The 23,358-nt window shown below is 40.0% G+C and overlaps 1 protein-coding gene across 1 annotated transcript in view; it reads right to left on the bottom strand.

Moving 5' to 3' along the window:
* Window positions 1-23,358, bottom strand: part of MXRA5 (matrix remodeling associated 5) — a 38,562-nt gene that overhangs the window by 10,133 nt on the left and 5,071 nt on the right. The window contains exons 3-5 of the mRNA XM_054472920.2: window positions 11,219-11,348; window positions 10,583-10,973; window positions 853-5,820 (exon numbers count right to left, since the gene is read on the bottom strand). Of these exons, the coding sequence (XP_054328895.1) occupies window positions 853-5,820; window positions 10,583-10,973; window positions 11,219-11,348 (5,489 nt within the window). The remainder of the gene's footprint in view (window positions 1-852; window positions 5,821-10,582; window positions 10,974-11,218; window positions 11,349-23,358) is intronic.

The raw sequence follows: 23,358 nt of genomic DNA on the forward strand, positions 1-23,358 counted from the left end.
TACTCAATAACAATTTAGCTTATACTTGAAAATTGTTGACAGTAGATTTTGTGTTGTCATCACACACATACGAAATAAGAATGCTATAAAAAAAGGATAGAGAAAAAGAATGTTTTGTTTCTCTTTTTCATCTTTACACTAATCCCAGAAACAGGGCCATCTTCAGGCAAAGGACAGCAAACTTGGGTTTAATAGAGAATTCTGGAAGCAGGCATGAGTCCCAGCCACTTCCAAGGTGAGCTAAGATGCCACAAGCTCAATTACTAGAGACACAGCCTCTCCCTTATTTATTTATGCTCATGCTGTTCTCCTGAACTCCTCGGGCTAGCTGCATGGGCATCCCAGGCTTGCAGTGGCCAGCCACCCCTGCCCAGAGAGGCCCTTGAGTCCATAAGAAAGGTAAATTAATCCTAAAGTAAGACTCCAGTAACTTTCTCCTACACAAACTCTGGTTAAAGTGTAGATTGGGTACATATGGACATAAAGATAGGACAAATAGACACTTGGGACTACTAGAGGAGAGAGGGAGGGGTGGCAAGGGCTGAAAAATGTACCTATTGGATGCTATGCTCACTACCTGGATAATGGGATCATTTGTGCCCCAAACCTCAGCATCATACAATATACCCGTGTGACAAGCCTGCACGTGTTCCCCCTGCATCTAAAATAAAAGCTGAAATTATAAAAATAAAAATAAACACTTATTCGAGTAAAAAAATTCCCCAAATGTGTTATAAAAATTTCTCCTAATGTGTTTATGTTGTTCACCACATACTGTTTTAATGTATTATATTGCTAGCCAATAAAATAAAAATTGACCAAAAAAAAAAAGTAGATGCTTAAACATCTTACCTGTGGAAACCTTTGTCCAAGTAATGAAAGGCTTTGGTTTTCCTGTTGCCTCACAGGGGAACACAGTGTCTGTCTCAGCGGTGACAGACACAGTCTGTGGGGACTTGGTGAGGATTTGGGGCTTTTCCCCAAGAGACCAGAATTTGGATGCAGGCGGTCCTCCTGCAAAGAACTTTGAGCTGCTCTGGTGGAAGCTTCCTGAGGACTGGACAGAAGATGTTATAAAGGAGACAGAACTCTGGGTGGAAGAGACCATAGGGATATTCTGTAAGTTAGTTGAGGGTGATCCCGTGGTCTGCGGAGGGTGCAACAACGGAGGTGCTGGAGGGCCAAAGTCCAGATGGAAGGTGCTATGGGAATGTATCCTGTTGTGGGAACCTGGAATAACTTTTCTCTCTCTCATTACTGGGGCAGGAGAAGTGGGTATCTGGGGTCTCCGGGTGACTCCCAACTGTGGAAAAGAAAGAGTCTTGTTGGTAAAGAAAGGGAGTCTTCCATTGGAATAATGAGGAATTCTTGGACTGGGAGGCTTTCCAACTGGGTTTCTTGCCTCAGGGATGTTGTTATTTCCAAACACTTTGGAGTAGCCATTGAATTGGTCAGTTCTTCGGTCGGTAAACTTACTAGGAATGCTGGGTTTGGACATGTGCAATGGGAGAGGAGGTGTTGTACTTGATAATCTTGGAGTTGTAAACTGTTTGTTCTCTGGCAAAGCCCTAGAAGGATATGTAGTTACTTCTGGTTTGTTGGTCCAGTGACGAGGTGACTGGGAAGTTACAAAGTATCTGGAAGCGCTTTGTGTGGACATTTCAGGCAGCCTCACCGTTGCTGTTGGTAGGATGGGTTTGGCAGGGACCCTGGTTAGTTGATGAGAAGCATGAACTCTTCCATCCCGGTCGTGGCTATCTGGGCCACGTGGTAGACTCCTACTATCAAATACTTGCTTTTCCAATTCCAGCTTTGTAGACAAGTTAAATGCATCCTGGTCGGAAGAGGGTGTTGATAATTCATTTGGCCCTGACATATGCTGTGTTCCTTCATTGTTCACTGGGGTTGCTTCTGTTTCTGGATCCCCCACATAATTCAAGAAAACATTTTCCTTGGAATCTCTAGATGCTTGAGATATTCTTGGACTGGGAAGTGCTGGCTTAGTGGTGGTGGTTTGTCCCAAAGACATGAGAATTGTGGATGGGGATAAGGATGGTGGCTCCTTCATCCGGGCAGCAGTAGGGGTGTGATTCTGTGGTCTAGTTTCAGAAAGGAGAATAGCCACAGTGGTTTCATGATGATCTTGATCAAGGGTGGTGGTTTCTGCCTGACTTGAAGCCACCTCCACTTTTATGCTTGAGAGAGTTGTGGAAGAACCAGCTTCTTCCTGGTGAAATGGTGTGGAGACTGTCACAGAGGACGAAAACTCGGAAGTAAAATCCACATCCTCTAGCTCTTTAAGAAGGGGAGGGTCTGTAAGGTTTTCCCCAGAAGTGGTAACAGGTATGTCTGTCTGTAGCCTCCCAGGCTGGGCTGTCCTTGAGGGATTCCAGGTTGGAGTTCCTGGAAAGCCTACAGGAGAGGATTCTTCCTTAAATTCTCCCATAGTGGAGACCAAGGAGCGAGAAGTTGGTATGACATTAGTAATTGATTCACCAGTGACTAAAATGTCACTTTTATGTTTGTCAACATTTGTGGCAACATCATCCTTAATTTCTTTTCCATCTGATGTGGGTTTATATGTGACTGGAAGTGTCTCTTGGACTTTAGGATAAGATGAATATATTTTTCTGGTGGTTGTCATGTAATCTAAGGAATCATAAGGGCCCTCAGTTTTCAGAGAAACAGTTCTAGGCAAAAGTATGGTTTCTGAACTGGGAGTAGCAATGTTTCTATGTTTATTTTCTGGAGAAGGGCTGGGCTTGGATCCAGACGCTCTTGAGCTCACTGTAGAAGGGGTATATCGATGTTTGTTTGGCCTCTTCCCCTGTTTTCTCCGTGGTGTTCCCTTGGATATGGGTTCTGCATTCTTCTCCATTTCCAACTGTTTGGGGATATTAACTATGTTATCCACCCAAGCTGTAGGAACCAGAGAACTCTCCACTTGATTTGAAATCTTAATGTCAGGTGCCTGAGTTGGTTGAGGAGAAAAAGTCTCTGATGGGGCAAAAGTTGTGGGTGGGGTTTGCTTGTGCCGGTGGCGGAATTTGTTGGGGCGTAATCTCCTTCTCCCGTTGGGTCTCCTTCGAGAAGGGTGAGTGCTCATGGTGGATGACGGAGCAACTTTTTGCCTTTGTGTTGTTGTTGCTGTTGTGGTGTCTTTGTCTAGAAGGGTGCCAACTGTGGTTTCTGCTGGCTTCTTAACTGGAGACATACTGCTCATTATACCCAGTGTGGAGTCAGGCAAAGTGATGGATTTGCTCTCTTGGCCCTCACTCTCAGAACTTCTGGAGTGTGTGGGGTCTCCCTCTAGCATATTTCCTCCCTGTAGTGTCTGAGACATCTCTTTCATACCCTTTTTAGTCAGTAAGGTGTCTTGAGTGCTTAGACTACTTTTCACAAGCTGGATGTTGTCTGTCAGTCCTTGTAGATGTGATTGGCCTGGGACACCTGGTTCCCCTATAGTAGAATCCTCAAATAACTGTGATGTACTGGAGTCATTAACCCAGACGGTGGGGGTTGGAGTAAGGTGTGCAAAGGTGTCTTCTTTCATCTTATCCTCATCTGGTTGTGACTTAGTCTCCAAATCTGGGTCAAAGTATTGCACGGGCTCAGACTCAGCCAAGGAGACAACATCCAATGGAGGCTCATACTCACTGGATGTGGGCTCCGGTGAGGATCCAACATCTGCTGCAAACCAACCCTCTGTTGCCGTCTCTTCATGGGTGGGCTCTTCATAGACTATGTCTAAGGTGTGCAAAGTAGGAGATGGTTCATAAGGCTCAGATATAAGTGTAGGGGCTGCCGTCCCCTTCAGGTCGCCTTCAGTGGAAGTTATCTCCTCAGTCTTCTCGGAAAGCTCATCAACAACTTCCTCCAGAGGTGTGCTTGTTACTTCAGGTTCAACAAGAATAACTCCACTGTGGTTGTGTTCTAGCCCCATGCTGGCTGAGGAAATGGTACCCAAAACGTGCTCTTCTTCACCAAGTAGAGGTACATCTGCTGAGGTTTCTTCAGCACTGGTTACTGTCTGCACAGGAGATGCCGAGGGGGGAGAAACAGCAGGCGAAGGTGGTGTGACTTCTAGACTCAAGGATGGAGGACTTGTGGTTTTAATCAACAGGGGTACCTCTGTGCCCTTAGGGAGATTTTTCCCACGGACTTTGGCTAAAATATCAGCCCAGCGCTCCGGATTAATCTGTTTGTTTGCCATGTTTATCCTTCGTCTAGATTCAAACACTCTGCGACCTTCTGCAACATTGGTCTCTGGTTCTTTTTCCGAATGCTTCCAGAGTTTCAGCTTTCTTCTCCCTTTCTTGGCTTTCTTATCTCCATTGATGGCATCATCCTTTGTTTTGAGGAACACCTCTTGGTCCTTTGGATGCAGAAGTCTCCTTGAAGTGTTCTCTTCATCTCCCATGCCTGAGCCCCCTTCATCCTCCACGATGTCTTCTCTGACTCTGGAAAGAGCCTTTGCACCTGGGCGTCTGCCTCTTTTGGATGGTGAGCCAGACCCTTTCTTGGTCACTGTGATTCCCACCGTAAAGTGGTCTGCCCCTTGCTGGTTGACAGCCACACATCTGTAGTAACCACTATCGCTGACTTGGACCTTTGGGATGGAAAGAGTTCCATTTGGCAACATGTATACATGTGATGTGTTAGCCAAATCATTAATTATCCTTCCGTTTGGAAGAATCCAGCTAAGGTGGGCTTCGGGTATTGCTAAAGCATTGCAAGGCAACGTCACCGGCTCCCCTGGGTTCTTGCCAATTGTTACTGTGTCTTTCTCGGCTGGCTGAGTGGAGGGAGACTGCACAAGTACCCTATATACCATGCGGTCCATTTCATCCCTCACTTGAGCAATGCACTGGTACAAGCCTGAGTCAGATGGCTCCATGGACTTGATCCTCAGCCAGCCACTGCTGAGAATGGAGAACTTGCTGTCTGGGTCATCCATGGGTGCTTTCAGGATGGAGCCATCTGGAAGCACCCAGAAGATAGATGGGCTCTCAGAAGCTTTCACATTGCAGCTCAACTGGCATGGACCCCCTTCCAGGACAGTCTGATCTCTTTGCACAGCTCCACTAGGCTCAATCATAACCCAGCTTCTGCCCCGAGCCTGCCTTGTATCTTTGGTGGATATTGTTTGAGAATACTGGGTGTAGTAGAAAAGTAGCACCTTCTTGGCCGTACTCTGACGTCGGTTCAGCTGGATATCTATGGATGGCTGCATGACCCATTCTGGTTCTGCAAGAATCTGGGCTCTCACACCTGTGTAGTAAAGAGCTTCCTCATCAGCATCCTGCCTGTACTGGTAGCTGACTCTGGGGTCTTTGCTGAGCATGAGCTCTCTGTGTAGCTTCACGGGAACTTCACTGTAGTATGCTATCAATTTCCACAGCTTTTCATAGTTTTCCCGGGTCATCGGACACTCAAAGTCCAAGGCAACTGTTGCATTTATGTCAATATCTGGAGGATCCGTTTGGTTCAAGTGAATTTTGTACACATCCATTGGTTTCTTGATGTCACAGACCAAGTTCACCATGTTCCCATGCTCGTCGGTCATATTCAAAGAGATGCTCCATTGGGGCAATTGGAATTTCTCCAGGATGAGCTGGCTGTCACCATCCTCTTCCTGTTCTTGCTCCTCCTCAATACTCCTGCTCCTGTTCTGTCTCAGAGGGGACTCTATTGAAGGCTTCAGACAAGTCATGTCCTTCAGCTTGTGTATCTCATGTTTGTACAACTTCTTTGGACTGAAGCACATTGCACACAACTGACCGCCTTCATAAGCTTTGTCCTTTTTACACTTCAGAATTCCTGAAACAAATAAGCAAATAGACACTCAATAGGGTAAGGAGCCAAAGAATGGCACGCCTTGCACATGGCCAGAGGATAAAGCCTATGTTTGCGTCTTTATCACCCAGCTGTAATCCCATAAACAAGGAATCCTATACATGAGTTGCCTTTGAGGCTTCATGTTAAACCACAGTTTTAGCACACTGTGTGGTAACTAACGGGTGCTTTATAACTGCTTAACCATTAATAATAATTTTTACTTAAAAATGTCTTAAAATACTTACTAACGGGTATTTAAAAAACATTTCTAAGTTAAAGAAAACAACTTCATTCACATACATTATACAATGTACCTTCTGTGAAAGTTTAGGAGAATCTATATAAATAACTGCAAACTGGGGAAGCATTTCTTGGTAAAAGGATGAATCTTTGCACGTATCACATCATATCTACTTTTTGTTGTTTTTCATCTTGATATATATACCAATATATATTTAAAAATCTTGATATATATCTATCTCAATATATACAAATATGTATCTATCTTAATATATAGATAGATTATAATATATAGATATATAATAGATATATATTTATATAATATATAGATATATATCTGTCATGATATATAAACATATATTGATATATTAATAAATATATATTAATATGTAGATATATATTGACATATAATCAATGTATTTTATATCTAAGTATATATAAATAATATATAAATTATATATGGATATAAATATATAAACCCATGAAAGCATTTTCAGGTAAAAGGAAGAATCTTTGGCATGTATCACATTTACTTTTTTAAATCATGATATAACAATATACAAATTTATAGATGTACATATATTTATAAAGAAATATAAAAATATATTTATTTATAAATAATTTATAAATTATAAATTTATAATATATATTTATATATTCATATATAAATATATATAATCAATATGTATGTATCTAGGTAACTATATCTATATTTATAACTATATATTTATAAATTTATAATATATAATTTATATATAATCAATATGTATCTATCTAGGAACTATATCTATATATATAATTCTCTATATTTATAAATTTATAATATATAATTTATATATAATCAATATGTATGTATCTAAGTAACTATATATTTATAACTCTATGTTTATAAATTTATAATATATAATTTATATATAATCAATATGTATCTATCTAGGAACTATATCTATATTTATAACTCTCTGTATATTTATAAATTTATAATATATAATTTATATATAATCAATATGTATGTATCTAGGTAACTATATCTATATTTGTAACTATATTTATAAATTTATAATATATAATGTATATATAATCAATATGTATGTATCTAGGTAACTATATCTATATTTATAACTCTCTCTATATTTGTAGTAAACACTTCACAGAGTGTATGCTTTTGAGTTCACGTTATCCTCTTGGCCTCCTGGATATGAAATCCTCTGGAATTTTCTCCGTCCTTTCTGGCCACAACTCGGTCTCAGTCACTGCTTCCTCCTCCTCCTCTGCCTGAATCGTTGCTGACTGGGTCCTCCTTGACTTGAGCCTAAGCCCCTTTCCTTTCTGCTCGGCTTCAGCGTCAATGGCCTCTCCCACATGTGTGGTTCCAATTACCATCCACCCACCAGTGATGACTACCATATGTGCTTCTCTAGTCCAAACACATTCCCTGAGTTCCACACCCCATTGCCTCTTTGACATGTCTATTTAGATAGCAAGAAGGGTCCTCAAACTGACATCTATGAGACAAACTTATATTCTCTCCCTGACCTAAATGTAGAATCTCGTGCCTGTTCTATCTCGGTAAGTGATGCCATACTCTCTCTGCTTGGGGAAACTGGAATACTAGGAGTTTTTCATGACAGTCCTCTGCCTACTTCTGCCCATTCCCATTGGGAAGAAGCCAGTCTTACTGCTTCATCTATGACTTGGAGAATTATAAAGCTCCTAACTGGCTTTGCCATCTTTCCTTTTGCCCTCCTGACCACGGTTTTCTGTGTGACTTTCAAAGCAAACACCTCAACATGCAAATAGGATTGTTTTGCACATCTCCCCCCAACACACATACACATACTCACACTCACACTCATACCCACACACATACATGCTGTGAGACAAAGCAGCAAACACAAGCAGGAGCATTTCACAAAATCCCTTGGCCAGCTGAATTTCATGGCTCAGCGAATGAGCACAGCCTCTACATGAATGCCCTGAAGATGATGAGCAGGATCGAGCACAGGTCCACATGTCTCTTGCCTGAATCACTGCACTTTTAGAAAAGATGAGTTCAATGCTCCTAGCCCCTGCCTCTTTCTACACATAAGATAATGTCTGGCAGGATTAATGACTATGCCTCTGTAATCTATAACCAGATGTCCCCTGGCACCCAAACTTTGATGAGAATCAGCTCTAATGTAACTTCTGAGCACAACTGATGTGAATTCTGACCACATTTGATGTGACTTCTGAGCACCTGCAGAAGCTCCACCATCTGTGTATAAGCTGTGGGCTGAAACCTTGCTATGCAGCAGTCTAACAGAAACTCTGAAAGATCCTGGGATTGCAATCTTCAGAAATGCTCACTATATAAAACTAACTTTAATACTTTACAATCTTGAGTTTCTTTCACATACATGCAAATCTACACATACACAGATGTACACACATGTGCACAAATACATGCGTAGACATGCACACACAAAGATATGCATGTGTATCTCCAGACAGTAGCAGAGATGGTTCTTTGCCCAGCAAAGTTTTGTGGGTCCACATCCATAATATAGCGTTGCTGCCACAAAATAGCCATCCAAATATATTTTCAGGCCCCCTTACATCCACTGGGGTGTGAAGACTGGTTCCCACCAATGGAACATGAGTGGAGGAGGCATGTGTCTTTTCTGGTTAAGACCATTCACAAGTGGGTGTACCTCTGTCTTTCCCACATCCATTGCTTGATGGCCTCTTGGAATGAAGCTCTAAAAGCTAAGAAAAAGCAAGCCTCTTGAATGTCTAGCAGTAAAGACTCCCAAGTAGGCAACTGAGCAAATCCAATGACGTTGAGTTGGAAATAAGTTTAGAAACTGCAAGGAACAGAAGGGAAGACTGTGTGGCTAGAAATAGATGAATAAGAGGAGCAATGGGACCACCATGCTAGAGGATAGTGGGGACAGGTGGAGCGACCATTGTGTGGAGACTTCTTGGAGGGAATGTGCAAATGTGTATCTTATCCTAAAAGCAATGGAAATCAGTTACGCAGAGGTGTGGCCTGACTGGATGCACATTCTGTAAAAATGTTCTCACTGCTTTGTAGAGAGTGGATGGAAAACAGGGCTGACAAGGCCATGGGGACACTTGTTTAGAATGCTCCCCCTTCCTACCAGAGAAAGAAGGAAAGGAGCTTGATCCAGGTCAGCAGCTGTGAGGATGGAGTTGAGGAAATAGATCCAGGATATGGTAAACACAATGTAATCTAAGGATGGGGATAGGTTGCAAGGTAGGGCTTAGAGAAGGGGGAGAAAGGAAGGAAGGAAGGGAAGATAGGGAGGGAGGGAGGGAGGGAGGGTGAAAGGGAGGGGGGAGGAATGGAGGAAGGGAGGGATGAAAGGAAGGACAGAAGGAAGAAAGGAAGGCAGGAGAGAAGGCAGGAGGAAGGAAGGAAGGAAGGAAGGAGCGAGGGAGGGAAGGTGGGAAGCAGGGAGGGAAGGAGGGAAGGAAGGAAGGAAAGAAGGAAGGAAGGAGAGAACGAAGGAAGGAAGGAAGGAGAGGAGGAGGGAATGAAGGAAGGAGTAAAGGAGGGAAGGTGGGAAGCAGGGAAGGAAGGAGAGAAGGAAGGAAGGAAAGAAAAAAGAAGGAAGGAAGGAAGCAAAAAGGAAGGAATGAAGGAAAAAAGAAGGAAGGAAGGAGAGAAGGAAGGAAGGAAAAAAGAAGGAAGGAAGGAGAGAAGGAAGGAAGGAAAAAAGAAGGAAGGAATGAAGGAAAAAAGGAAGGAAGGAGAGAAGGAAGAAAGGAAAGAAGGAGGGAAGGAAAGAAGGAGGGAAGGAAGAGAAGAAGGAAGGAAGGAGAGAAGGAAGGAGGGAAGGAAGGAAGGAAGATGAAGGAAGGGGAGAGAAGGAAGGAAGGCAGAAAGGAATCACAGTCTACTTTGTTGCAACTGCTACACATAAGTCCTGGTTGTTGTCACAGCTCTCTAGATCAATAGTGAGCATCGCTTCCCTGTCCGTAAAATAATGACCTTGTAGCCACTCCTCTCACCAGCCTGCTCTTTTCCAAGCATCCTTTGTGAATTTCTCATGGAACATGCATTCACAGCCCCTTCCCAGTCCCAGTTTCCCACATTAAGCTGCAGTCCAAGGCTGGCATGATCCTCCAGATACCCATTCCATGGCAACCCACATCACCTGTATGTAACTGATTACATGAGCACTACAATTCACTAAGGGATAACTGCCTTTGCGTTGGGGAATGGAGATGTCTTAACATTTAAGTGGTAACGTTTAAAGTTAAGTGGTAAAGTTTAAAGTTAAAGTGGTAACGTTTAAAGTGTGAGTTCCACTTAACATTAAGTGGTAACGTTTAAAGTGTGGTAACGTTTAAAGTGAGTTTAAAGTAGCTGATTGGGTGCTCAGATTTCATGGAAGGCAAGATGAATAAGTCAATATAAGAACCTTGGAGAATGGAACGTCTCCAAAAAGATAAAAGAATGTGCACCTAGGAGTGGTCTGCTCTCCTCTCTCCTTACCTCTGGATTTTGCATCCCATTCCAAAAACCATCTCATCTCACAATCGCAGGTCCACGGATTTCCCTGCAAGTAAAGATTCTCCAGAAGCGGCATGTTCCGAAGCATGCTGGCAGGAAGAGTTCTAATCATGTTCTCCGCTAAGTAGAGGTGCCTTATGGTGGAGAGTCTGAAATAATCCAGAAATGTGAACGTGGAGAAAGTACTGGGGTGCAGCTGGTGGAGGAGATTTCCTTCCAAATGGAGTAGCCTCAGAGACATTAAGCCGTTGAAGGCTTGAGGGTGGATAAACTCGATCTTGTTGTGGTCAATGTGCAGCCTCATTAAGTTAGAGAGACCCTGGAGGGTCTGTCCTGTGATCACTCTCAGCTTGTTGTAGCTGAACTTGAAAACCTACAAGGACAGGGGAAAACAAAACAAAACAAAACAAAACAAAACGATCCTGTTTATAGTTTAAAAAGCCACAACCACAAACAGAAACCAGTACAAAGGGCTGGAGAGTAATGACATGAAGCTTGTCTTTCATGTCAAACAATAGCCGTTTTATTGATCATTAAGGAGAATAACATAGTTTCTATTCTTTATTACTGGTCTTAGAGGATGCAATTTAGTGACACTTATAAATGCCATGGGTTTACCTGAAGAGAGCTGAGGTCTCTTAAAGCTCCATCGGGGATGCTTGGGATCTCATTGCCGTGAATCATAAGTAGCTCCAACTTGGTCAGTCCTGCAAATGAGGTTTCTGACAGGGCCTGTATGCTATTAAACCTAAAGAATAGTAATAATAATAATAATAATAATAATAATAAAGAAAATAAATAGCAAATACTTAACTCCCATATGGGAAACATTCCCTAGCCTGCCCAAGAGCAAATTAGTAAAATGGTGAGTCTATTTATTTATTTATTTATTTATTTATTTATTTGAGACAATCTTACTCCGTCACCCAGGCTGGAGTGCAGTGGTGCAATCGTAGCTCACTGCAGCCTCCACCTCCCAGGCTCCAGCAATCCTCCCACATCAGCCTCCCAAGTAGCTGGAACTATAGGCACAGTCCACTATCCCTGGCTAATTTTTTATTTTTCGTTTTTGTAGAGACAGGGTTTTGATATGTGCCCAGGCTGATCTGGAACTCCTGGCCTCATGTGATCCACCTGCCTGGGCTCCCAAAGTGCTGGGATTACAAGCAAGAGGCACTGCACCTGGTCATGAAGTAGTGATTCTGAAGTTATAGGGGTGCCATTCCCAAAGACGTTTATCCCTTCGTGTCCCTACCTCTGGGGTCAAGAAGAAAGTGACACATATTTATTTGTCTTCATTCTGTTAAGGAACATTCATGGAGAACTTGACTTGGAATATGCTAATGTGGTCAGGAGGCTATTTGGTGTCCATCAGTAGGATTTAGAATTCAACATGAGGCTGTTCCACGTGTCTCTTTCTTGGAAACTCTGTGCTGAAGTGACAGTAATAAAGAGGGACACGTGGCTAGCAGGGACAGGAAAATCCACAGCATTGGAATTTGTTTTGCATATGGTAAGAAAGGAGACAGCTCTGTGCTAAGGGCCAAATAGAAACGTTGAGCACGGCACTGACACTCTTATTTCCCATGGACAGGCTGCCATGTCTGAAGGATGATCAAAGTTACTCGTAGACATCCTAGGTTTCCTTTTTGTTTTGTTTTTTCCTGTAACCTGTCCTCAAGATGAGTTCTTTTTGTTTTAAATTTTTGGTTTTTTGTTGTTGTGTATATAATTGTCAAGATGCTTTCTTGACCAATTTAGAAATTTCTCATTGCCATATTTGTAATAGCATACAACAATGCTTAAACTTGATCCCTGGATAAGCAATTTGAAAAATGAATAGAGAAGCCTGCACACTGTTACCATAAATCACTGTTTCTGCTGAGATATAACACATCTAGCCTGATATCATTGATTGCTTCTCCTTTTCACTTAAATAAAAGGAAATCAATTAGCAGAGAACATAAGTGAACAGCTCGTAGCTAAATGCAGCAGATGCTAGCAAGATCCAATTTTCTCATACTCATATGTGCTCAAACCTGGACTACAATTCCAAAGTCAACAGAAACACCAGGTTAGGTGTGACTCCCCTAAGACCCAGCCTTAGGAAGCACCTTTCAGCTACAAATTTTCTAGTGCAGGAAATTTATAAGCTCTACCCTCAAAAACCATTCATCTTGATTGCATCAAACTTTTCAAAGACCTCCTTTCATAATTGCATTCTTCTTTTTTTTTTTCTTTTTTTTTTGAGACGGAGTCTCGCTCTGTCACCCAGGCTGGAGTGCAGTGGTGCGATCTCGGCTCACTGCAAGCTCTGCCTCCCAGGTTCACGCCATTCTCCTGCCTCAGCCTCCTGAGTAGCTGGGACCACAGGCGCCCGCCACCACACCCGGCTAATCTTTTGTATTTTTAGTAGAGATGGGGTTTCATCATGTTAGCCAGGATGGTCTCGATCTCCTGATCTTGTGATCCGCTCGCCTCGGCCTCCCAAAGTGCTTGGATTACAGGCGGGAGCCACCACGCCCGGCCGCATTCTTCTTTTTAAAATGAATTTATGCAAAGAAAACATCAGATGGAATTAAATGCATCCCATCTTATTGAAATAATGTTGTATAGATTCAATATGGTGTATGGGGAAAATATAGTAGAAGATGATCCTATTTCCTGTTCATCATTTTGACTCATGTAGTCAATAAACAATCATATATAGTGGTTCTCTCTTCTTGATTACATGTATTTTTCACTCTTCTTTTTAGTGCATAACTCCAGCGTCTTGTCAGCTAAGCTCTGCTTTATTTAACACTGGCGAGAGGTAAAATATTAAAAGAATTGGGCTCATAGCTATGTGTGTACCTTATGAACATGCTTTGGATTCCACAGAAGGTGGGAAACTTAGCTGGAATTGAGCCTTGTCCTCTTTGTATTACTTTTTGCCCTTTATCACCTAAACCCCATGAAGCAGGCTAACTTTCCACAGCAGAAACTGAGATTCAAGAAAATTTCCAGGCTGGGCATGGCAGCTCATGCCTATAATCCCAGCACTTTGGGAGGCTGAGGTGAGAGGATCACTTGAGCCCAGGAGTTCAAGACCAGCCTGGCAACATAGAGAGACCTAATCTCTACAAAAAATACAAAAATTAGTTGGGTGTGATGGTGCATGCCTGTGGTCCCAGCTACTCAGGAGGCTAAGCAGGGAAGACCACTTGAACCCAGGAGGTTGAGGCTGCAGAGAGCTGTGATTGTGCCACTGCACTCCAGCCTGGGCAACAGAGCAAAACTCCATCTCAAAAAAAAAAAAAAAGAAAGAAAGAAAGAAAAAAAGAAACTTTCCAAAATTTTCAAGGAATAGGAAAAAAGAGGTTAAACCATGCAATGTTCCATTCCAAAGTTTTTTTCCTATTACCTAGTGGTATTTTGGTCTTATTAAAACAGGATGGGAACTTAAATATTCCACAAGCAAACACTGTAACAACAACAATAATGTCCCCATTACAAAGAAGAGGAGACTCACAGAAGACATTGAATGCATTCAAGAATACAGTCAGTGAGAGTAAAATCCAGGTATCTTGAGACCAAAGCTTCAACCTGCATTCAGACACTGTTAACTGAGGTGGGAGAAGCTGTCAATATCTACTTGACATTGTATTTTATTTGGTGAGTTCAAATTCATGGAATCGTGGTGCAAAACTCCCCAAAATGTAATGCTGCAAAGATAAGTGAAATTCAAGGGCATGAAGCTTTATGTCATGTTAAGGACCATGAATCTCCTCAGTGGGTAAAATTCCAAGTAAGAGAAGAAAGAGGTGCATTTTTTCCAATCATGAGCTCAACAGTTTCCTGCCGAGTATAATAAAGGGGAAGGAAGGTGTTGACTACTGCAAGCTGGGTGGGGAATGGAGGTCCCAGTGTGTAGACATGAGATCCTTAGAGGTGAGATAGAAGCATAGAAAGGTGTCTCTCTCTCTTTCTCTCTCTCAAGACAGGGTCTGGCTCTGTTGTCCAGGCCAGAGTGTGGTGACACAATCTCGGCTCACTGCAACCTCTGTGTCCTGGGCTCAAGCCATCCTCCTACTTCAGCCTTCTAAGTAGCTGTGACTACAAGCACACACCACCACACCTGATTAATTTTTGTATTTTTAGTAGAGATGGGGTTTCACCATGTTGCCCGAGCTGGTCTTGCCCTTCTGAACTCAAGTGATCTACCCACCTCGGCCTCCCAAAGTGCTGGGATTACAGATGTCAGCCACCACATCCTCTAGGCCTCATGTTTTGAGGTCAGGCACACTTCACGTTGCCTGCTGGCTATCCCAGAGAAGTTACCAAGCTTTTTGGAAGCTCAAACTCTTCATTAGTAATGCTACTGAGGATTCTTTTTTCAGAGAGCCATCTGTGGGTTAAAGGACATAATGTCTGTAGCCACTCAGACATTGCTTTGTGTCAAGGACTGCTACAGAGTTTCTGGAGGGAATAGGTACACCAAGGCTGATACCAGGGAGATCAAAGGGAAAGTCACAGCCAAGCAAGACACAAAAAGAGACATGCTAAGAATCCGCGAGTTAAAAATGGCAACTAAAATGTAGTTAGGCAGGGGAATAACGAGCAATATGTTATATGAATAAAGACATTCAATGAAAACATATTCAGATGTTCAAAAATTTATACATAATATGAATAATGTAAAAATCATACAAGAATTATAATATTCGTAAACATGTCCATTCAATGATTCTTCTCAGAGACACTCAAATGACCAATTTCAGACCTGATTTCAGCTGACTCCAGAGTAGAAATCTACCTGATACATTTCTAATTCATTCTTTGCCACGTTATCTTTCCAGGAACTTTGCACCCTGATTCCATATGTTTCAACTCACTAAATAAAATAAAGTGTCAAGTAGATATTGATAGCCTCTCCTGCCTCAGTTAATGGTCCCTGAATGCAAGGTAAAGCTTTGGTCTCAAGATCCTTGTATTTGACCATAGTGACTGTGTATTCTTGGATGTATTCAGCGTCTTTCAGAGTCTTCTCTCCTCTATAATGGGGACATTATTGTTGTTGTTGCTGTGTTTGCAGGGTTTTTAAGTTCCCATCTCGTGGGTAAATGAAGTGTCAATCATAGATAATGACCATACTAAGTTGCCATTTTTCATTTTTTATTTTTTTATTTTTATTTTACTTATTTATTCATTTGAGATGGAGTCTCCCTCTGTCGCCCAGGCTGAAGTGCAGTGGCGCCATCTCGGCTCACTGCAACCTCCACCTCCCGGATTCATGCAATTCTCTGGCCTCAGCCTCCCGAGTAGCTGGGACTACAGGCGTGTGCCACCACGCCTGGCTAATTTTTGTATTTTTAGTAGAGACAGGGTTTCACCATGTTGGCCAGGCTAGTCTCAAACTCCTGACCTCAGGGAATCTGCCCGCCTCGGCCTCCCAAAGTGCTGGGATTACAGGCGTGAGTCACCGTGCCTGGCCACCATTTTTATTTTTAAAAGAATACCTTATTTCTTCTTATTTAAACACAAGCACAGATGATTTAGCACACAAGAGAAGGCCACGAAAGTCTTACAGGGTGGGTTTGCGGATGGCATCCTCGGAATTGTTCAGAGGTTTTTGTTTGACTGAAATAACAGCCATGAGGAAAAATGCAATGCATGTGAGTGAGAAGCAAAGAGAGTCTAAATGTACATTTCAGAAATGCCGACTACAGAGTAGAAGTCTACATGGCACATATTCTCATTCACTCTTTAAATTGATTTTCTGCAAAATCACTATGCAGTGGCAGTAATCATTGCTCAAGATGCACACTACAAAAAGGAATGAAGCTCTGACACAGGCTACCATGTGGGTGACCCTTGAAACGTGTTGTTCCCTGAAAGAAGCACTACAGGTCACCTATTGCAGTGGTCCTCAAATCCCAGGCCACAGAGCAGTACCAGACCAGTTAGGAACCAGGCTGCACAGCAGGAGGTGAGTGGTGGGTGAGCCAGCAAACCTTCATCTGTATTTACAGCCATTCCCCATTGCTGGCATTACTGCCTGAGCTCCACCTCCTGTCAGATGAGCGATGGCATTAGATTCTCATTGGAGCACAAATCCTATTCCAAACTGTGCGTGCGAGGGATCTAGGTTGTGCACTCCTTATGAGAATCTAATGCCTGATGATCTGTCACTGTCTCCTGTCACCCCCAGATGGAACTGTCTAGTTGAAGGAAAATAAGCTCAGGGCTCCCACTGATTCTATATTATGGTGAGTTGTAGAATTATTTCATTATATTATTACAAAGTAATAATAATAGAAATAAAGTGCACAAAAATGTGATGCGCTTGAGTCATCCCAAAACCACTCCCTCCCCAACCCTGTCTGTGGAAAAATTGTCTTCCACGAAGACTGGTCCCTGGTGCCAAAAAGGCTGGGGACTATTTTGGCACCAGGGACCAATTGATCTATTGTATGATTCTATGTATATGAAATGTTCAGAATAGTCAAATTCATAGAGACAGAAAACAAAGCGGTGGTTCCCAAAGGCTGGAGGAGGAGAGGGAGTAGAGAATGACTGCTTAATGGATATGAGATCTCCTTTTGGGTTGGTGAAAATGTTTGGAACAAGATAGAGATGATGGATACACAATAGTTTGAATGTACTAAATGGCAATGAATTGTAGAGGCTACAAGGGTGAATGCCATGTCATTTGAATTTTACTTTAAAAAATTGCAAAAACATTGTACAGATCAGCTTCGTATGTGCCTTCAGGATGTAGTGGGCTCTGAAAACAAGCTCTAATGCTTTTAGAGATGGAGAAATCAAAGGGAAAATAAGGCAGGTGCTGTTTGAACTTCGCTCAATATGAAACGATGTCTGCTACAGATTCTACATGCATGGATTCATTCTGCAACACAGTCACAGCTATAATTTGAGCTTTGTGTGTCTGCAAGTTACTATTCTGGGTGGGTCAACCAAATAGGCAAGGGCTCAGCTCTCTTAGCAAGAAGGATGACTAGAAAGGTAAAAATAATGAAAAAGATCATTTCAGATAGTTGTAAATTTCATAAGGAAATAATTAAAGCACAGGAAGGAGAGTAGAAGGGGTTTGGTTGGCCGATGTCTAGGGCAGGGCTCCCTGGGGAGCTGAGATTTGAAGTAGGGCTTAGGAAACAAAGGGAAGTTTGGGCATGGCCTCATCATTTTAGAAGAATATTCCTTGGTGGACAACTAGTTAGCTCTCTGGTATTTTGCTGTTTGCCGTAAAGTTCGGAGTTATCGGCCATCTTTCTGTTCCTTAGACTCACCAAGCTTGCCCGCTTTATGGCACGGCCACTGATTTGTTCTCTATAGAGATGCTGCTCAACATCCTGTAACGCACACGATGGCCCCTACAACCCAGACTGATTCAGTCCTAAACATCAAGATTGCAGAAATTTGGTAACCTTACCTTAGCATGTGCAAATTTGTCTATCTGTCTCTCTGTCTGTATCTATCTATCTATCTACCTACCCTATACCTACCTATCATCCATCAATCTATAATCCTCTCTATCTATCTATCAATCCATCTATCATCTATCAAGCATCTATCTATTATCATCTATATATCAATTACATATCTATTCATCCATGAACTGAAGTATGTGTTAAAACAGCAATGTTGGCCACTACCTGGAGAACGTGTCAGAGCTGGGCAAGAGAGGGAAGCAGAAATGAGGTGAATCCTGCAAAGACATTGAGGGATGTTGGATTCATGACCAGGTGTGGCAGTAAACATGAAGGCACACAGAACATTTCCAAATGTATTTAGAGGAAGAGCCAGCAGGCATTGCTGAGTGGTGGGAGTGAGAATGAGGACAAACTTGGGGGAAGGACTTCTACTTGGAGGGGAGTGAGTGGGTGGATTCTATCATTTGCTGGACAGCAAAGGCTGGGAGAGACAGGTGTTGGGGAAAGAACTCAAAGCTGTATTTGCCATGGGATGTTTGAGAATTTTGTAAGAATCTAAGGGGAGAATAGGGCTCAAGACCAAGATGGAGACCCACGATGCACGTTCAGGGGAGACTGGCCAACCGACCAATGGAATGGAGCTCTGGGAGTAAATAATATCACCTGAACAGAGCCCAGAAGAAGGAGGCAGATCTTCAGACAGAGGAGATAGGGCTCTGAGGCTCAGTCTCTGAAATGGGTCAGAAACAGCTGGATGTTCCTCAGCACATTTTACTTCAAGGGTGTGATATGTTCTCCTTCCATAGTTGTGGTCACCAAAAAGGTCTCCAGATGTTGCCAAATGTTCTCCAGGGGCAAACTCATCCATTGTTGATAACTACTGTCATAGATAGATGATAGATAGATAGGCAGACAGATGATAGATAGATAGATAGATAGATAGATAGATATAGATAGACAGCCAGACAGATGATAGATAGGTACATAGATACATAGATAATATATAGCTAGACAGATTGATAGATGATAAAGATAGATGACGGGTCCATAGATGATAGATAGATGATAGATGATAGGTAGATACATAGACAGAATACATGATAGACAGAGATTGATTGATAGAGATGATAGGTAGGTAGATAGATTATTGATAAATAGATGATAGAGAATAGATAGGTAGATTAATAGATGATAGATACATCAATAGATAGATACATCAATAGATAATAGATAGATACATCAATAGATAATGATAGAGATCGATGATAGGTAGGTGATAGGCAAACAGATGATACATAGATAGATCGATAGATTGATAGATAGATGATAGGTAGGTAGAGAGATAGATTGGCTGCTTGATAGGTAGGTAGATAGGTGATAGGCAGATGCATGACAGATAGATGATAGATAGATAGATAGATAGATAGATAGATAGATAGATAGATATAGACAGGTAGAGAGATAGATTCGTTGATTGATGATAGAGATAGATGATAGGTAGGTAGACAAGTAATAGGCAGATGATACATAATAGATAGATAGATAGAGAGATAGATAGATAGATAGATAGATAGATAGATAGATAGATAGATATTGAGAAAAACAGAATGGCTTATACTAAAGCCATGGATAGCTGAATGTCAAATTTAACCTGAGAATTTTGATCACAACTATCAAGGTGGAGAAGAAGGGAAAACAGGAACAAAGAATAATATTGGTTGATTTCCCTTCACATCTGAATAAATCCCCCTGTTCGGGAAGGCACCCAAAGTCTGGGATGGGCTCCACATCAGCTCAGAAACCTACCTGACCCTGTCATCTTGCCCCTGCTTGTTTTGTTGTTGTTGTTGTTTGTTTGTTTGTTTTTTGAGACAGAGTCTTGCTCTGTCGCCCAAGCTGGAGTGCAGTGGCGCGATCTTGGCTCACTGTAAGCTCCGCCTCCCAGGTTCACGCCGTTCTCCTGCCTCAGCCTCCCAAGTAGCTTGGACTACAGGCACCCACCACCATGCCCAACTAATGTTTTTGAATTTTTTAGTAGAGACGGGCTTTCACCGTGTTAGCCAGGATGGTCTCGATCTCCTGACCTCGTGATCCACCCGCCTCGGCCTCCCAAAGTGCTGGGATGACAGGCATGAGCCACCGTGCCTGGACCCTCCTGCTTGCTTTTAAGGGGCATTAGAGAGCTTGCAGATGCAGATGCCAAGGGTGCCAGACGTGAGAATGGCGCGGATATTCTGGAACATACAGAAGCCCGGGGAATCACTTGAGTACCCCCTCTCAGAACCCGAGGGTATACATGTCCCCTTTTTGCATCCTTCTAAAAACCAGCAGAGAGGCTGGGAAATTAGCACGACACTCAGGGAACAGAATCTAACTGGAGACTGGGATGACCCTGCATAAAGTGCAGTTTTATGGCTTACTAGCCCCTTGGCTTATATTCCAGACTATCTTCATCGCCTATTGATTGGCAATCACTGAATGTATAACCAACTCTGTGAAATGTTTATGGCAGACAATATTTGCAAAATTATGTCTTAGGTTCCGGTTAATATCACAAGGCAGAATTTAAAATAAAATAGGCAAGTATGGGCATTGTTGAAGTTGCAGAAAGCCATCATCAAAACCAGTCTTTTAATTGAGGGAAAAAAATATTTAAGAGTCTGTAAATTCATCTCTAGGTGGATGCTATGTTGTTGGTTCCTGAAAAAAAATATTTGGAAAGCAATTTTCAGAAATGCTTTTAGTTTGTCCAAGCAGGAAACAGCAATGCTGACAAAGAACCCTAAAAACAGCTGTGTGGGAATAGAAGGTTTCATTAGCACTTGGCCAACAATTCCTCATTCCTTGAGAGTCTTATATTTTCTCCAGACTGTTAAAACACAAATCAATCTCTGAGTTTTATCTGTTAGACATTGCTCTTGCTTCAGTTTTTTCCCCAACAAAATGCAACATGCCAGACTCATTACCTAATTTGAGATTGATTTTTCTGAAACAATGCTATTATGATATTATTAGTGATTTTTTTCAAGTAGTATATTAGTTCCTGTTACAAATTAAACCAGACGGAAGTAATAGATGTTGATGCAGTGAAGTGATTCTCTAGGGTTTTAAACTTTTTCTTTTCTTTTTAATATTACAGAAAACTGTCTCTAGATATTACTGGCAGCAATAGGAAAACGAAACTTTAACATGTTGGTATGTCTGTTTTATTCCTATGTTAAAGTCAATCTTTATTGTGAGTTGTTTCAAATGAAACCATCAGAAATGGTGTTGTAATTTAGAGGTTAGTTATGTTTTGCACTTACAAAGTACTTAAGTTTAAAAATGAACGGGAAGAAAAGCATCCCAGAAACTGTAAATGAGATGCAAACAACTTCAGAAGTAATAGTCTTGTTGGTGCTGTAAGTCTCAAGCCATTGAACAAATCACCTCTTTGGGGAGGGTGCATGCAGGGACTGTCTCCACCCTCATTTCCAGCCTGATATCCCCCTTCCCAACACAAAACACAAACACACAAACCTGCTGTGCAGGAAGCACCGCAAATATATAGATATGTAATATAATATATAATATATTATATATAATATATAATATATGTTATAATATATTACATATAATATAATATATAATATATAATACAATATAATATATTATAATATACATTATATATTATATTATATATAACATATAATATACAATATATAATATATGATATGTGATATACAATATATAATATATGATATATGATATATAATATATAATATATGATATATGATATATAACATATGATATATGATATATGATATATAATATATAATATAATATATGTTATATATAAAATATATTATATATAATATATAAATATAAAATATATAACATATAATCTATATTATAATATAATATAGATTATATATAATATAGTATATATAATATAATATAGATTATATATAATATAGTATATATAATGTAATATATATTATATATAATATAGTATATATAATATAATATAGATTATATATAATATAGTATATATAATATATATTATATATTATATATATTATATATATTATATATTGTATATTATATGATATATATTATATATCATATAATATATATTATATATTATATGATATAATATATATTATATCATATAATATATCTTATATATCATATTATATATTATATATCATATAATATATAATATATTATATGATATATAATATATTATATATTATATGATATAATATATATTGTATATTATATCATATAATATATATTGTATATTATATCATATATATTGTATATTATATCATATAATATATATTGTATATTATATCATATAATATATATTGTATATTATATAATATATATTGTATATTATATCATATAATATATATTGTATATTATATCATATAATATATATTGTATATTATATAATATATATCTATATTATAATATAGATATATATAATATAATATATTATAATATAGATTATATATAATATAGATTATAATATAGATTATACATAATATATAATATATAATTCTAATATATAATATATACTATATAATATATAATAAATATATCTAATAAATTATTTATTTATAAATTATATATGAATTATTATTAATAATGAATATAATAATAATAAGAAATATATATTATTTATAATAAATAATATATATTAAATAAATTATATATAATATATAAATAAGTAAATTATATATAATATATATGATATATTTTTATATATCATATACAATATATAATTATATACAATATATAGGATATATATAATATATCGCATATATTATATAGGATATATATAATATATCACATTTATTATTTATAATATTAAATATTATATTTATTTTATATATAATAAATATCATATATATAAAATATACATATATATTCTGTATCAACCCCAAGCTTTTTAGAGGGCTCCACCAAGGCCTGGCTGATGGTACCCCCAGCATGGGACCTGCCAAGGTGCTGGGTTTGAGAGATGAGACGACTAATCCCAGCAAGTTGGACCATGTGTTAAAATGGTTCATGTATAAAAAACAGTTCCTAGACAGAGCCATTTTGCACACCAAGGGTGGAAGAAAAAGAAGTTACAGTTAAAGCCCCACTTTCTGTTCTGCAAATATCACATGCACCATCCCCCAGGATTCGAATGGGCTTTAGCAGACATGGAACCAACCCAAATGCCCACCAATGATAGACTGGATAAAGAAAATGTGGTACATATACACCATGGAATACTATGTAGCCATAAAAAGGAATGAAATCTTGTCCTTTCCAGGGATATAGATGAAGCTG

Source organism: Pongo pygmaeus, chromosome X (assembly GCF_028885625.2).
Source record: "Pongo pygmaeus isolate AG05252 chromosome X, NHGRI_mPonPyg2-v2.0_pri, whole genome shotgun sequence".
NCBI lineage: Eukaryota > Metazoa > Chordata > Mammalia > Primates > Hominidae > Pongo > Pongo pygmaeus.